The following is a 16,324-nucleotide window of genomic DNA, read 5'->3' as shown; positions in this document are numbered from 1 at the left end:
AAATGTTGGAGTCAGTCGTTTTGGACACCGCGTAGTGGTTTAAGTAAGATTATTTTAGATTACCTGTAATTGGAAACCCTTGTAAAAGTCTTTTGGTTGGATAGAAACACTTACGCTGTTTTAAAACACATGTTAACCTGAGTGAAAGTCTTTTTTTAAAAATTCCACCTGTGAAATAGACTCTGTTTATGGCTCACATAGTACCCTGAAATTACACATTTCCACAAGTGTTCATACCAAGTCGTGCCCGCGCAGGTGTGGCTCTCAGGCTCGTGCCCGCCACCCCTCCCCCTCTGCTAGAAACTACAAACCTTAGCGGCTCGCTCTCGTCAAGTAATTCATTGTATCAGATTTAGACGGGAGGAAGCAGCGAGCGAGTCGGCTGGTCGGAAAAACAACTTTGGTCCGGGAAACACTGAAAAACCCAACTGCTAGGCACATAAACTGAAGGTAAACAACTTTCTGCGATATCCGACTATGATGAAATGTTGTTTCTTTCGCACTGTTATTTTTAAAAGTGATGGAAATATTTTTTTAAAGTTGCCCGGAGCTGAGCGAGGCCGTGCTAGCGAAGCTAAAAGCTAGCGATGTTAGCTTACGGTAGCTAAGTTAGCCTTTCCCCGAGCCGACCTCTATTTTAGTGCCGCTTCCGCAGTTGCTGTTCAGTTGTGCTGAAGAAAAAACTAGTGTGTGCTTATCGTAGAAAGTCTTTCGACCCCTGCCTCCCCCTAAAGAAAATTATCAGGCTATACCGGGCACTGTTTACAAACTGTGCAAACTTAGCAAGGCTTATAAATGGAACCGCAAAGATTGGTCTAGATTGTCGAGTCTTAACCAAACAATGAGGCGATTTTCCTGACTTGCCTCGGCTGATCAGGCGGTTCTCCGGCGTCTCTTTTTTGTCTGTTAGTATGGCTGTTAGGCGGGTTATAATTTTCCCGTGACTAGTTAAAGATAAGAAGGGCGGTGTGAAAGAGCGTTGCAGTTTCTTTAAAACCTAAAATTCATATTTCTCGTCATTTTGTACGCTTTTGAAGGCGTCAGTTGTACTTGGGCGCACCATTTCTACTTATTAGGGCATTTTAAGAGTTGCGTTTTCTTTGAGACGCTTTGTGGCGAGAAGGTTTTACCTCTGGTAAATCGTACGTGTGTTATGTGTGGATCTCGCTTGGTGTGTAGTTTGGATGTTGGCCACCCACCCATTCTTCCACTGCGGACACACTAGCCATCTGTTGCCTCTGTGATGACGCCATTTTTCTGGTGACCCACCCAGTGGCTAGCTGGTTAAAAAAATGTTTGGTTTAACACTCCCGAGCTCTCACAGGCGACACAACTTTTTCTGTACCTTGGCTATAGTGGACGACCATGTATAGCAGAAGTCAGCTTTCTAACCCGCCACATGGGTGTTGCTTGGTGATACCAAAGTGATCCATCATCATATTTATGCGTTATGGTTATTGTTGATGTGACAGTATCATGGGTGTGACTTTGTGTTCTCTCACAGTTAAAATCAAAACTAAAGATCTAATGCAGTCTTGGGGAGATGGTAGCAGTGTATGTAATTGTCAAGTTGACAGAAGTATTTCCTGTTCTTTTTTTTCTTTTCTTTGACTAATAATGAGAAACTGTTACATGTAATCTAGTGCCGGAGCCAGTGACCACAATCGCAAAGCATAGCTTTTTGTATAGCATATAAATTGATTTTAAAGTACTGTACATTAATAATCAAAGTAAATATTTCTTGACATTATTCTTTTCAATGTAGAATAGCCTCCAGGGTAACTCCTTCATAAGGTTCTATCACTCTGAATCTGCCTCCTAATACACGAGCAAGGTTTTACTGCAGGACTTGCGGGTTGTTGCCCTTGAAGCTGTTAACTAAATTCATATCCTCTCCACTGTAATAGAGGAAGATGATGGCTTTTGAACAGTATCCAATTTAGATAAATGGTCAGCTTTGTCAAAATAATTTCATACCGATTAAGACTTCTTACCCATACCACATATATATCAGTACATGCGTGATGACAAAGACAAGCCCAAAGTGTAGGATGGTGATGAATGGGTGGCTGGAATTTGTGTGCTGATTATTGGTAATTGTTCTGCAGCCTTATTATCCACAATAGTGTCTCCAGAGGTTTGTACCAAAGAAACTGTAATTGTTTTTATTTTATTCTTTAAATTGCAGTTGGTACCATAATCATTTTTAAAATGGTGTATATTAAATGTTTAACAGTAATTTTATTGGCTGTGCTTATCTGTAGATCAACTGGTCTCATACACTTGATGGTATGCTTAACCTAAGCTAATAAAAGCTTCTGGTATTGATTATGGTAACTGGAGTCTCAGAACTGAAATGCATTTTGAAATTGTTGTTAACAAGAATTGATTGAGCCTTTGAAATTTGACAGTAGTGCTTTTACTTATGGTTTTCTTTTTCATTTTAATTGATGATTGATGACTGTGCCTCCTGTTTGCGGAGTAATTCAGTAAGATGTAGTTATCAACGAACAGTTATCAGAATGTAGTATGTAATAGGAACCTACATTTCTACTATATGTATTGTATTAATAAGGCCCACGATGTTGTTCCCTTTAATTTAATGTTGTGTAGAGTACACATTATAGTATGCGTGTTTCATTGTATGTTTATAACGCTACATGGCTAATCCGTTCAATGCTGTAAAAAACATTTCCTGTTTATAGAACTGGGCTTGAAAGGGCATCACATATGTGCATACTTTAAAAGTAAATTTGAAAACCGAGACCAGAATTGCTCCCACAGTAACTTACAGTGGTTTTTATCTTCGTGTATTGTGATGCCCAACTGGAGCTGCTAGTGCTATTAGTTAAAACATTGAGTGTGGTAAAGTTCATTCAAGTATGAAATGCACTGAAAATTCAAAAGAAAAATTGGATTTATTTTATTTTGTTTATGATCAAAAACTGTGGCATAAATAGTTATTTCCTCTAGATTCGTACCTGCCTGAAAAATGAGAGATGAACTGAACCGTGGGTTTAAAGAAATGCTACACCCTTAAAATAAATGAATTATCATCTGATCGCATACAGGGCAAAACCGAAACCGTGACGTACAGATTCATCTGCACTGTTTATACCGACAATGGTCTGATATTTACAGATGGCTGTCTAGCCACTTTTAGCAAACCAGCAGGGACAAACTGGAGTACACACAATGTTGAATCAAGTTCAGCAACATTGTACTTGGTAGGCTGAGATGACATCCAGTCAAAAAACCATGGGTTTGACCAGTGTGAAGAAGCTGTTTTCAATTCAATCTTTCACACAGACAGAATTCCTAGATCACAGGGGACATGGCCAGACAGCTAACTTGATGAGCAAATACTGTAAGGTCATAATTTAAAGGGCTGTCTTGACCAAAGGTAGCTAGTATAACAAGCTCATCTTTGTTACTTTGACATGTAATGACCTGAGTTCCAAAGTAAATTCATACACCGTGTATCTCTAGCCAAACTGCTTACAGCAGGTGACTACTGCCTACATTAAGTACAGGTTACGTTAGGGGAAAAATCGCTGAAATGCAAATATTTCTCTTCTTGAATACAACCCTTGTGAGCAGCCTAGTCATTTCATTAGCTGAAGATCTATGACATGTTGTCAAGTCTGTAGTGCTTTAGCAAACTAATAGCGCATACATTACCAAGCAGTTTTAAAGGGGATATTTTTATACTGCATTTTTCCGTTATGTATGTGCTGTACATATTGATAATAAATTGCATTTCTTTGGGCTGCAATTTATTATCAATATGTACAGCACATACATGTTAGATCACAGAAGAAGCTTGTGTCACGTATCTGTGAGAAATTGAAATATTTATCAGCCAGCAGTCAGTTAACCAGCCTTAAGTGGGGGTAATTTTCCACCCTGGAGAATGTATGTGTGGGGTTTTTCCTCACCAAGCATACACACCTTATCGATGCCACCGTGGCACTTTCTAAAGGTTTCTTGTCTTTTGTTTTGTTTTTGTTGTTGTTTTCTTTCTAGCAGACAAGATGATGAATCATCAGGTGCACAGTAATGTTTAAGGCTGTGTCATACAAAGTGAAAATGCTGACAGAATAGCATGTCACTTCACACTTGAATGACGTGTGAAAGCATTATGGAAGTGTTTTTGTGTTTGAAAGTGGTTGTGTATCTAAACAGGGCTGCTTTTCATAAGTAACCAGAAATGCCTACTTGATTTTTTTTTTTTAATATAATATTTTAACAAACTAACAAAAAACTGCTGGCTAAGTGTATATTAACCAGTTGTTATTTGTTGCTCTCTGCTTCTCTGTGTACTCTTCGCTGTAATTTGATCCTGTTGGTTGTCAACGTCTCTCTCATTTGAGTTAATCTAATAGACTCTTGCTGACTACCATGCTAATTGGGTGGGGATTTGCACGTGTAGCCTAGTCCTTACTATCTACAAGGTTATGACTGACAAGTGAAGTAACATGTTACCTTGGTTTGCTGCTCATCCAGCATACAACACAGCTTGTATAACCAGTCGTGTTTTGTTAAACTCGAACAATATACTATCTTTAGTGACGGTCAGCTTGCCCACTATCTGCGTTATCACCATGATGTCAATGTCTGAGAATGTGGTGTTTTTGAAAAGGACTTGTTACGTCACTCCTGTTAATTGACAAACATGTTTAAATTTAGCATGGCTATGAAAAATGGGCTGCCTAAATTTTAACAGCCGATGATGATGTGTGGAAATCTTCATTTCACATTCTGTTTGTTGTAAACAGGTAGACAATGCTCAAGTTTTATTTTTTCATTGAGTACATCTGGATTTTAGAAAAGGAATGATTAACTAACAATTATCCTGTCGTTTAAATGTACATCTAGAGACACTAAGGGCACTTAGTCATTATTCAATGATGCCCCCTTGAAAGGTGCACGTTTACTTGATGCATTGGTCCAGAGATTTTACATTACAATCTACACGTCCTAAAAAAAATTGGCAGGTATGTGGAAACGTGCACAGAGCGTCACAGTCATTGTCTGATGACAACATTACGTCATAGATCCTAGCGTGCTCACAGCTCCAGAATCTGAAAACACGCTTTGTAGCTTTCAATCACGTGTGGGATGGGCAACATTGTTATGTAGTTTTTGTACTTTGGCCATCAGTATTCACCCTAAGAACTAATAATCAACCTATATTAATCTTTTGACAGCACTTCTGTACTAGGTCATACTTACATTGTGATAATTGTATTTACTGAAATTAATGCCTAAAACCAGCTTTATATCATTTCTATTGCGGAGACCCCTGCTAGCTATTAAGCATGGTTGGTACGTTTAACGACTTGACGTATAACCAACATTCATCAAAAGGAGGTCACAGATACTCATTTTTACCTAGTGGGCAAATTGACTGTATACCCACCTCTAGGCTACAGCTGCCCCAATTCTTGTCTTTTCCTTTTATTCTCAAGTCATGGTGGGGGTGATCTGATCCTTCTTTTTTTTTTTTTTTTTTTTTTTTTTTTTTTTTTTTTTTTTCCCTCCTTTTTTTGGACGCCGATGTCCTACTTAGACAATTCATCTACCATTTATGAGATGCTTTCCATGCTTTTTAGATTTGATAACTAGAAATTGAAAAGAAAATGTGTAACATAATTATTAACTAATTTATGTTCACTTGCTTCATCCTCTGTTTCTTCATTTCTATGGGAAGGGGCTAACTGAGCAGAGCAGCGGGCATAAGATGAAGACAACGCAATTTGTTCCTGAGCGCAATACAAGCCAGTCCTGGCCAGAGCATTAACAGCTCTGTCACAGTTGCTCTGCTTGGCAAGCAAATTTTAAAAAATGAGAGAGTGAAGCCCACAGGGAAGAGCAGCATAGCCAGCGAGTGACAGGAACTCTAGCATGTGTGAATTTAACCTGTGGTTGATGAATGTGTTCTGTGGAAAAAATCTTAGTGGTGGAAGTAAGCCCTTTGTTCAGATGTGCTGTGCTTTAGGAAAACGCTGCCTTTTCATCAGAAATTTACTGATTTTGTTGCCAGAAACTAAAGACTGTAGGCACATGTATCTGAGAATTTCAGTTGCATGCAAATTACTATATGGACGTAGGGCTGCTCAATTAATCGAATTTTAATCACGATTACGATCTGGGCTTTCAACGATCATTAAAAATGACTGAGCCGATTATTAGCCCCTCCCTCATTTATCCGCGACACCTTATAAACCGGTCCGTGGCGCAAAAAAGGTTGGAGACCGCTGATTAAGAGGACCCGAGGGAAGCTCGGAAAGCTAAGCAGAAGTTATTTGGAGAGGAGAGTGACTGCCGTTGGTTGAAAAGAGAGTTTAAAAAAAACAAACTTCAGTGGTGTTGCACACTATTTTATATTATTTTTTTAAAGTCATTGTTAACCCTTTAAAGCCGGTCAGAGCAGCACGCTCCGTTTTGCGTAACTATTTTTAAATCCCTGTAGAACCTGAACCGTGTAAGCTAGCGCAATAATTTGTTTTGCATATGAAACCGGAGGAGTTGTACTTACATCTTATGCCATCAGCTTGTCCTCGGTCACGGTTTCGTTCCACATATAGCTTTGCAAAAATTGCATAAAAAGCGCTTGCAGGAACAAAAACATAATATTCCAGAAACACGCTTTGCCGTTCCTATCAGCTGTTCGTAACACTTCCCACAGTGAAATGAGGCACATGCTGTTTTCTTTGCAAATTTGCATCATAGGATTGTTTTTTGTTTTTCCTGCAGTATATAAAAATTGCTGTATCTCCAAAATAAAACTATGAAGACACTCAAAATAAATTTCCTGTGGTGGGAAACTATTTTTTGCAACTTTATTGTATTTAAAGTTTTGAGGGATAAACCTCTTAAATTTCTCCAAGTAGAAATATATGTAAACAAAACAAAAGCGATTTTCAATTTTTTTTGTAGTTTATTGCACTTTTTTGCAATTTATGTAATTACTATGCACTTAATGCATACATATTATTAAAATATGGGCTATAACAGTTGTATTGATGTATAGCAACTTGAAATGCTCCCACAAATGGCACTACAGCATGTAAAAAAAAAAAAAAATATATATATATATATATATATATATATATATATATATATATATATATATATATATATATATATATATATATATATATATATATATAAAAATAAATAAAAGCTCTGGTGGACTTGGTTCTATAGTAGGTCTTAAAGGGTTAAATAAATATCGTCAAATAATCGTGATCTCAATTTCAGTGAAAATAATCGTGATTATCATTTTTGCCATAATCGAGCAGTCTTATATGGACGCACACACAAACATAATGGTATATTAACTAATTTTTATTTTCATGCAGCTGGGGTTTTATTAAACTATGGTACATCAATAAAACTCTGGTACCCTAGCAGATTAAAGGAGCCAGTTAAACAAAGATACATCTCCAGAACTGCAGCAGATTAACACCATATTTTAGCTGACGGATTGAAAGACAACAGGAGAGGTGTCAAGCAGTTTGCTCTCTACCACGCCTCCACCTGACTCACTATGATGGAGATAGCAGGGTAGAGAATGATGATTGGCACTCCACACTGCTATACCTTCTCAAACCAAGGAGGAAATATCCATTCAGGGATGTGATTTATTAGCCCTGCTATGTGAGGTCCCGTTGTCCTTGTGCTGTTAGCAAGTACACAGTATATGTACTGTGTTGGTGTGAAAGTCTAAGCAGCAGGGCCACCATGACAAATGAGCTATGTTTGATGTGTGCTCAATGAATAAAGAGAGCGTTTCAGTGTGTCCAGCTGAACAACGCTAGCATTTAAAACACATTTCCTATTCAAATGAAGACAAGTCACCTTCTTTTGTCCTGTTTAGTGTCTCAGATTTTTTTTTTCTTTTTAAATGTGGCTGAGATTATAGTCATTTTCCATAGTTTAAACAGCAGTGCATATTAAATAATTGTAAAATATCTGTGGAGGTTCAGCAGAAAATCCAAAACACTGGCACTCATTTCGTGTCTTTAACATTCAGCTGAATGCAATTTCCCAACATGGACTGATCCTAGCTGCTGCAAACCAGTGACACAAGACTGCATGTCACTCATTTGCACTAACTTCCCTTAACTCTGTTGGGCAAGTTCATCTCACACCCACACTGGTGCGCTTGTTGGGTCATTTACAATAATGAATTACTGGAACCTTGACTCAGTACTTCCTAGTAGCTCGCATCTTTGTGCACCACACAACACCTTTGTGATGTTGTGTATAGGTAGTGCAGAAAACGTGCAGTGCAGTGCAGTTAGAAGAACAGGGGACAGTGTAAACACTACACGTATTCTTAAGTTACATGCACAAGACATTGGATTATTAATGAAAGTGGGTTACAGTTATTTACTCAATTTTACATCGAGAATGTGAACAACGTAATTAACCTTTTAGTTTTTAACAAACTATATGTAGTAGCCTGCAGGAAGTTTAACTTTACCCCAATACAAAATGATTCCTGCTCTTTTCTTTGCCATTTTTATCAAGTATACTCTGTTTTCAAATCAGTTTGAATAGTGATACCAATATATTTCTGATTATTTTCTGATTTCATTAATCATTTCACAACTCTGGGGGGCTTCTGAGACTGAGTTGCTTTTCAGCTATGTGGTTTAAAGGTGTTAAGTGTAGTGTTGCATAGTTCAGGTGCACCTAGCAACACTACCCTTCTATGTGGCACAAATGTGACTCAACTTTCACATTTTTCTCTGTTCTCATGCTCAAAATGGGCAGTCAAACAAGACCTGAGTAGCACAAATTTTATTTGTGAACAGGAGAGTAATTCTCCCAGTGGTTACAGTCAGTGCCTTTTTGATGCTCTGCTGTAATGCCATGCTATACATATACTTCATACAACGCTTTTCCTGTGGTTCCCTGATTAAAATGTTCCTTTTTGTATTCCACCAGGGATGGCAGCCATCCGTAAGAAGCTGGTAATAGTGGGGGATGGAGCGTGCGGGAAGACTTGCCTTCTAATTGTCTTCAGCAAAGATCAGTTCCCTGAAGTCTATGTCCCCACTGTGTTTGAGAACTACGTTGCTGACATAGAGGTGGACAGCAAACAGGTGAGACAACTGCAGGGATTCGAACTACTACACTGCCTACTGATACTTAATGTCATGTAAGAGTGGTGCTTTGGGGTAGATGCTTTAGACCTGTTGACCCATCTGCATAAGTGACTGTTTTACTCTGTGAACAAATTTAAAGATTCTTACCTGAATTATATTTTTTGAATATTTTAATAAAGTAGGTGACTCAGTCTTGGGTCTTCTAAATGTCACAGCACATCTTTCCCTTCCTTACTATCTGCACTGGTTTTTGTGCTGGGACTCATTTCCTGGGTGCTTAATCATGCTCAGTGCTTTAATTCTACCTTCAGGGCCAAGTGAGCAAGTGTTGAAAAAATGTACTGTTCCATTTTCACATCTTCCTTCACACAACAGCAGTCATCTGCTAAGTCTGGTTTCTTTTTGAGCTTGGTCATCATGTTTTACAAAGTGTCTGTAGCTTGTGTGTTTGCACTAAGTGAGGATTATATAAAATATAGTAGGACACTCTGCTCTGGAGTTCAGTGGATTTGATTATTTAGCACTCCACACATATCCTGTGTGGGTGGAGTTAGTTCCTCCCAGATAACTGCGGCAGCCAGCCTCATCAGTCACAAACTCTTGAGTCCTGACCTCTTTGTGGGTTAATAGGATTCTGGGACGGGAAGTCTTTATTGGCTGTCTGATTTCTAACCTCCTGTGCTGCTGCAAAGGATTCATGCTTCTTGAAGTGTGACACTTTTCCAAATGCCTTCTTTTACCATTTAGATTTGCATTCTGTATAGAGAAGATGTTATGTCACTGTCATGTTTTGTATTGTCTCTGAAATTAAATGGCACGTGCAGAATGAACAAGAGCACAATTTATGTGAGCACATTGTTGGTATTTTTTCCCCTACCTCTTACAAATTTGGCACGTGTATTACATATACCAAGGCTTTGCAGAAATATTAATTTAAACTAAAATTGCTCTTTGAATGCGATTGATTTTAGGCAGCTTGTGGATGTTCTCTTATGTCTGGCTAATAATGTAATGCTTTATATGGCTTTCAAACTGGGTATTCAAAAGGTTGTGAAGAGAATATTTGAACTATTGAATGGCAACAGCTGGGGAAAAAAATGTATTTATCATTTCCATATCATAGATCATCACTCTTTCAGGTCTTTTTCAAATTATAATTAGTGATTATGTTAGTAATCCTTGCCAGTTTAAGGTTGTAAAAAAAGCCTTTATTGTCAGGACTGTCTGCTGCAGGTGTTGCTCACCTTCTTTGCTGGCTTCAGTGTAAAAGTTATGCTGATCAAGATGAAAATTACACATTTTTCCATCCCCTTTTGATCAGTTTTTAAAAGTTTTCCTTGTTCTCCTTTCATCAAATCTCATCTTTTGTCCTTCTTTGCCTTCTCTTTTCTCAATGTTGGTCAGGTGGAGTTGGCTCTTTGGGACACAGCAGGTCAGGAGGACTATGACAGACTGAGACCTCTCTCCTATCCAGACACTGACGTCATCCTCATGTGTTTCTCCATAGACAGCCCTGACAGCTTGGGTGTGTACAAAGCAAACACATTCTTGCAGTTGCATACACTCATGACATAAATAAAACAAATTCTCTCTTTTGTGTTTGCCACATTTCTGATTTCATTAGAAGATATTTCTGGACTGTTTTGATTGTGCACTTGCAGAGGAACTACTTACATTTGTGTGCACGCAGAGTAACAACTCGTTTGTTATGTAGTGTCATCCATTCCTGCTGTTAAACAGAGTCGTATCTTTTTTCCTCATGATGATTATTAACAGCACTTCCATGATCACATGGAAATGGCTGTACATAAAAGTGATAAAAGCAGCAGAAAAATTAAACTGCCAGAGATTAATTAAGCTTCAATGAAAGGACATAGTTGTAATAAAACAAAGTCTTATTGCACGAAAGATTGTCATATATCTTCAAAGCAACATTTTTTGCTGACCAAGTAAGATAACATTTGATACTCAGTGGAGATAAAAGCAGAGCTCTTTCTTCTTTTCAGAAACATAATTTAATTATGTCTGCATAAGCTTAAATTTTAAAGACTGATCAGAACGCTGACATCCTCCAATTTTACTCTGCTAACACATTTAAATGTAAATGCAGCTGCGGTGACATCAAACTGCTTTGTTTTTGCAAAGAATGCAATGATGGTTTGTGGTGCCCACTTTTCCTATGAAAAAATGGGATTAAATGGTAAATAGTACTTTGTTTCTCCTTTAAGTGAGACACAGAGGGCTACAAAAAGATAAACAAGTCCACTGGAACAGGGCAGGGATGGACACATCATCACTGGAGAATGTCTTAAAGCAAAAAAAAGAAAGAAAAAAGGGTCACCTCAGGCATAAAGGGCTCTCAATTAAATTTTAGTCTGACAGTTATAACACTTAAACAATTGAATTATTTGTTTGTTTATGCCTCCCGTCTCTGGTCTTTGTCCATTACAGAAAACATTCCAGAGAAGTGGACCCCGGAGGTCAAACACTTCTGTCCAAACGTTCCCATCATTCTGGTCGGAAACAAGAAAGATCTGCGTAATGACGAGCACACACGCAGAGAGCTGGCCAAGATGAAACAGGTGCCTGACTTTTTACTTGGTTTGAATTAACATGTTTGTTCTGAACTAAGCGAGAGTGAATCTTAAGTGTTCTTCTGATTTTTAGATCTTGAATTAGTGGTGCCGTGTTTCTGCCAGTCACTATAGCAAAAGCTGTTTGAGATTAAACACTTATCTAGAATATGTGTGTTCCTAAACTACCACTTTGTTTTTCTCGGCTAATAGGAGCCAGTGAAATCAGAAGAGGGCCGAGACATGGCCGGGCGGATTGCAGCATTTGGCTACATGGAGTGCTCTGCTAAGACAAAGGACGGCGTGCGGGAGGTGTTTGAGATGGCCACCAGGGCAGCACTGCAGGCCCGTCGTGGGAAAAAGAGCAATAAATGTGTGCTACTGTAAATTGGCCGTCATATTTGGACTGTTTCACCCTGGGTTACTATACCTGGGGATAGGGCTTGGGAGGGACAGAGGGATTACAAGATGGGAGGGAGGGAGGGGGAGGAAGAAAAGAGTGCAGTAAATGACTACCGCTGTAACCTGGCTGTTTGTTGGACTGAATTTACCCTGGGACTTGGGTTTGAAAGGCTTTGATGGCAAAGTACAGGTGGGGAGACGAAGGGAAGGGAGGTGGTAAACGACTACCGCTGTAAACCATTGGGCTCTTTACCTGTGGGTTTACCATCTGGGTGGGAAATTTACACCAGCGACCAGCCAAATGCTGGAACAGTTACTTTTCAACAAGCCACTTACACTGATAAAGATCCTTAAGATCGAGTCCTTCGTAAAATCTAGCTGACTGGTAGCCCTGATAAAGTTGCTCATGAATTACAGGGAGTTGGGGACAATAACAAAATTTTTTAAAGTTACCTGAATGGATGACCAGACGGAAGGGAGAAACGGACAGCACAGTAAATGAGTACCACTGTAAAAGGCCACCAGTGGACTTCATCCCCAGGTGCTCATGCCTGGAATTAGGGCTAAGATGGTGTGAAGTTTGGAAGATGGAGGGATGGGATGTATGAAGTTCTGAAGTGGCCACGATAAGACAGGGAAGCCAGGGCATCACTTCCTAGTTTTGCACTTTTATCTTACTCGTTATATGCTGTAGGTCAGTTAAAACAGCCCTCAATAGGAGACAAATCGCCAGTTAAATAAATTGAGTGCTCCTCAGAATGGTGCTTGAAACAAATTTGAGGTGTATTAGCTAGCACTTCAATCCGATGGAAGAAAAACTCTCTTATTGATAGAATTAAACTAGTAGTCACATGCTGTCAGGTGGGTTGTGTTATTGGAGAGGCATGGAGCATGCTCACATGCCATTTAGTTTCTCTTTGTAGTTAATCCTCTGTTTATAGACTCTGTGACAAACACATTTAGCCTCTATTACTGGATAATCTGTTGCAGACACCTGACATTGAGTGCTGTTGTTATTTGAGGCTAGCTGCTTGTTTTAAACGAGATCTGAAGTGTATCTTATCACAATCTGCTTGCTTCAGATGATCTTAGTGTTTTAGAAAACACAGCCAGGTTCAGTTATTTCCAGGTTAGCAGCAGTGTGCCTTTGGTGGCCAGACAAGATGAGCATAAACATGCTGGAGTCTTAACTGCAGCTGGTTTGTCTACTTTAGTTCACATCTGAGGGTTCTTTAACATTTAAGTTCTTCAGACTGAATCAGTGGAAGTGGCAGGTGAATTGTGGTCCCATTGGAAGACAAAGGTAGCTTCCTGTGTTGCGTAGACCCACCTGAGCAAACTGCCATGGCTCTGCTCCCATCCCTTCCTGTTCCACAGCTGGCCGCTGGTGCTCATCCTCCTCTGGTTTTAGGCCAGGACAAAGAACAAGGAGGGGAGAGTAATGTTTACATGCACACCACTGATTTCCTTATTTGGGATGAATGACTATGAATATTACGTGTGTGTGCTTGTGTAAGCATGTAGAAGGGTCATGTGTACATTAAGCAGATCAGGTAAATTTTTGAGGGGGGGGAGGGAACGGATACCTGGGATTTACCATCCCTTTTACAGGTTGCCTGTTAGTAACTCTCATCTGCTTTAACGGTTAAAGAGAGACAAACAACAAAGTGACATGACCTTTTTATCCCAGAACAGTGCATAGAAATGCCAGAATTGTCAGGTTGGTCAGCCAGGTGGATTTCGTATAACATGCAGGTGAGCCACATCAAAGAAATAACCACCTGCTGCTAATATAGTTTTGTTTTGTTAAAATAAAGAAAAAAGAAAATGTAGGCATGGCCAGTCTGAGGATTGGTTAGTCACCAGCCTTTCCTGACTTTACTGTGTATTTTGCTAACACATTCTGGCTCTCTTCTGTGAAAGCGTTGCACCCTCCTGTTCTTCTTCCTGGTCTACAGGGAGGAGCCTGTTCTAGAAACCAGTCTCGTGGTGTTTGTTTTTATACTTTATTTCCAACTTCTTTAAAAAAAAGTCATAAACATATGTTGTCTATCAGTATTTAAAAAAAATAAAAAATAAAATAAAAAATAAGAGGTGGAAGACTAGGGAATACTTATGTTGCTTTAGGTTTTTGTTTTTTCCTTCTCTGTGCTTTACCTGAATCTTTCTGATGATTTACTGTTGGTTTTAATAACCAATCAATCATCCCGCCAAATGCTGTTGTTGGGCAGTCAGGAGAAAGGCTGGCCTCTCGGCTGCCTGTCTAGAGCATCGCTAGGACAATTAGTGCTGGCTTTTTTTTTTTCTGTTTGTTTGTTTTTGAACACACTGTTAGCTGAAAAGACAAAAAAGGAAAGCAAACTTTATTCTCATGTACAAATCATTTTTATTTCTAGTTTTTATTGTATTTTTAAGTCCTTATTTTGGATGCTGAAGTAGTGATTTAAACAAAGGAACAGGAAAAAAACAAGCTGTATGCAAAGTCTGTAAATATATTAAAAAAATAGGAAAAAAGATGTGGGTTTGTTCATACTAGGCTATACACACGCACATGACTGGAAACTATTTGTAAACTAGCTTTGGTTTGTGTAATAAATTACTTTCTATAACACACAACTCCTATTCATTATCGTCCGGGTTGGGGAAGAGCACTTTGGCTCAGTCAATAAACATGTAATATAAATGAATGGTTTAGTGTTTAATGTACTGGTGCCTTTATGTCTTAAGATTACAACACTGTCTGAATACATGACAGTAAAACTAGCACGGGAAATCTAGAGAAAAATCCAGACAGCAGCTGAGGGGAAGTGAAACGACTTGAGATGCAATAGAGCATTTTAAAAGGAACCAATTCTTTCTTTTTTCCTTTTTAAGCCTTTACTCGAGAGGTACATTTCAGGAAAAAAAGTAACATGAAGCAAAGACTCAACTCAAGGTTGCTGCAGCCAGAAACTAACTTAATGTTACGTGGGGGATGCACTAAATCTAAATGAGCTGCACAATACAGCTCAGGTGATCAGGGTTTAGGATTTAGTCTCTCGCAGGAAGCTTCAGTCATGCTCTTAATCTTAAAGTCATCCACACTTAATTTGTGCTACAGAACGTGGTCATTATTTTATACTTTGTGGTCTGAGATCAGTTCAGACTGAGAAGTCTCAACTCAGGATGAAAATATGAAATTGCATTCCCACTGCACCTTTAAACGTCAGAATGAGCTTAGATTAAATAAAAAGCTGATTCTCGCTGAAGTTTGATTACGACGTTGATAAATAACCAGTCGTTAGGATGACTGCTGCCTGGGGAGCAGAAAGTAACACCATACCACTCAAAGATGATGTTCCTGCGCTGCAGAGAGTGTGTGGGATGCTGAGGTGAGGCAGTTTCAGCCTGCGTGGGACGGTGCTGGATGTTGTGGGGCAAGTAATCGAGAATCTGCGAGTGTGTGCGGAGTGTGGTGCCACTCGGTGTCCAGCAGTGGTTGTGTAATGCAGCGTGGAGGAGTGGAAATCCAGGAATAAAATGGATTAAATGTATGAGCAGGATGGTACTTGCATGGAGCTGAGCCTACATACGCCTTTGTGTAACTTAAAAGAAAAAAATACCTCTGTGTAGCACATGTAAGCAGTCAAACGGCGTGGACTAAATACTGGTTAAAAAAAAATCTGCCTGTGTCAGTTCCTTTCTTGTGCTGCCAGACACTTTGATGTGAACACGGAAATCATGATTTGGAGAGTAATGATCGCCACGGGCATTCGAGTGCAAGAGGACACAGGAACAGAAATTAAGCATTCATTTAATATTCACAGAAGTAGCATAATAATGCCAGGCCATTTCAAAAGGAGGGGATATCAGAAACTCCGGCTACTTTATTATTTAAAAAAAACCCAATGCTGTGCAAAAAGCTTGCGGCACCATCGTCTCTTTATTATTTTGTTTCCAAGCAGCATGACTTTCTTGTCATTTTCTAAAGTGGTCTTGACCTATGGTTCTGAGTTTTCTGAGTTATAGTTTTCTGAAGGTCTTCCAAAGCTTTTCTTTAGACAAGTTTTCTTGCACAAACAATGAGCTATTAGCCAACAACTTGGCTCGGTGGAAGGGTGGCTATCAGGAAACCATTCTTAATGAAGGAAAACAGGGAGAAAAGGCTGATGTATTACAAGTTACACATTAAGAACTTGACTGAAAATCAGCAGGAACAGGTCTAATAGAGTGATGAATCCAAAGTAT

At 39.1% G+C, this 16,324-nt stretch overlaps 1 protein-coding gene across 1 annotated transcript; it reads left to right on the top strand.

Moving 5' to 3' along the window:
• The first annotated feature begins 305 nt into the window (after positions 1-305).
• Positions 306-14,706, top strand: rhoab (ras homolog gene family, member Ab). Its single transcript, XM_085444656.1, has 5 exons — positions 306-450; positions 8,962-9,119; positions 10,527-10,647; positions 11,574-11,704; positions 11,909-14,706. The coding sequence occupies exons 2-5, from the start codon at positions 8,964-8,966 to the stop codon at positions 12,080-12,082; spliced, it is 582 nt and encodes a 193-aa protein (XP_085300782.1). The 5' UTR covers positions 306-450; positions 8,962-8,963; the 3' UTR covers positions 12,083-14,706.
• Positions 14,707-16,324: the final 1,618 nt, after the last annotated feature.

Source organism: Copadichromis virginalis, linkage group LG20 (genome assembly GCF_057382275.1).
Source record: "Copadichromis virginalis isolate Kocher_CV1m ecotype Utaka linkage group LG20, C_Virginalis_male_GT1.1, whole genome shotgun sequence".
NCBI lineage: Eukaryota > Metazoa > Chordata > Actinopteri > Cichliformes > Cichlidae > Copadichromis > Copadichromis virginalis.
Note: the sequence above shows the minus strand (reverse complement) of the source record. Positions and strands in the feature narration are given on the sequence as shown.

Excerpts from the sequence above, each read along its gene's own strand:
- rhoab (XM_085444656.1), top strand. The coding sequence starts at position 8,964 with ATGGCAGCCATCCGTAAGAAGCTGGTAATAGTGGGGGATGGAGCGTGC. Across the intron at positions 10,648-11,573 it reads AGACAGCCCTGACAGCTTGG|AAAACATTCCAGAGAAGTGG; the intron begins GTGTGTACAAAG and ends TGTCCATTACAG. Across the intron at positions 11,705-11,908 it reads AGCTGGCCAAGATGAAACAG|GAGCCAGTGAAATCAGAAGA; the intron begins GTGCCTGACTTT and ends CTCGGCTAATAG.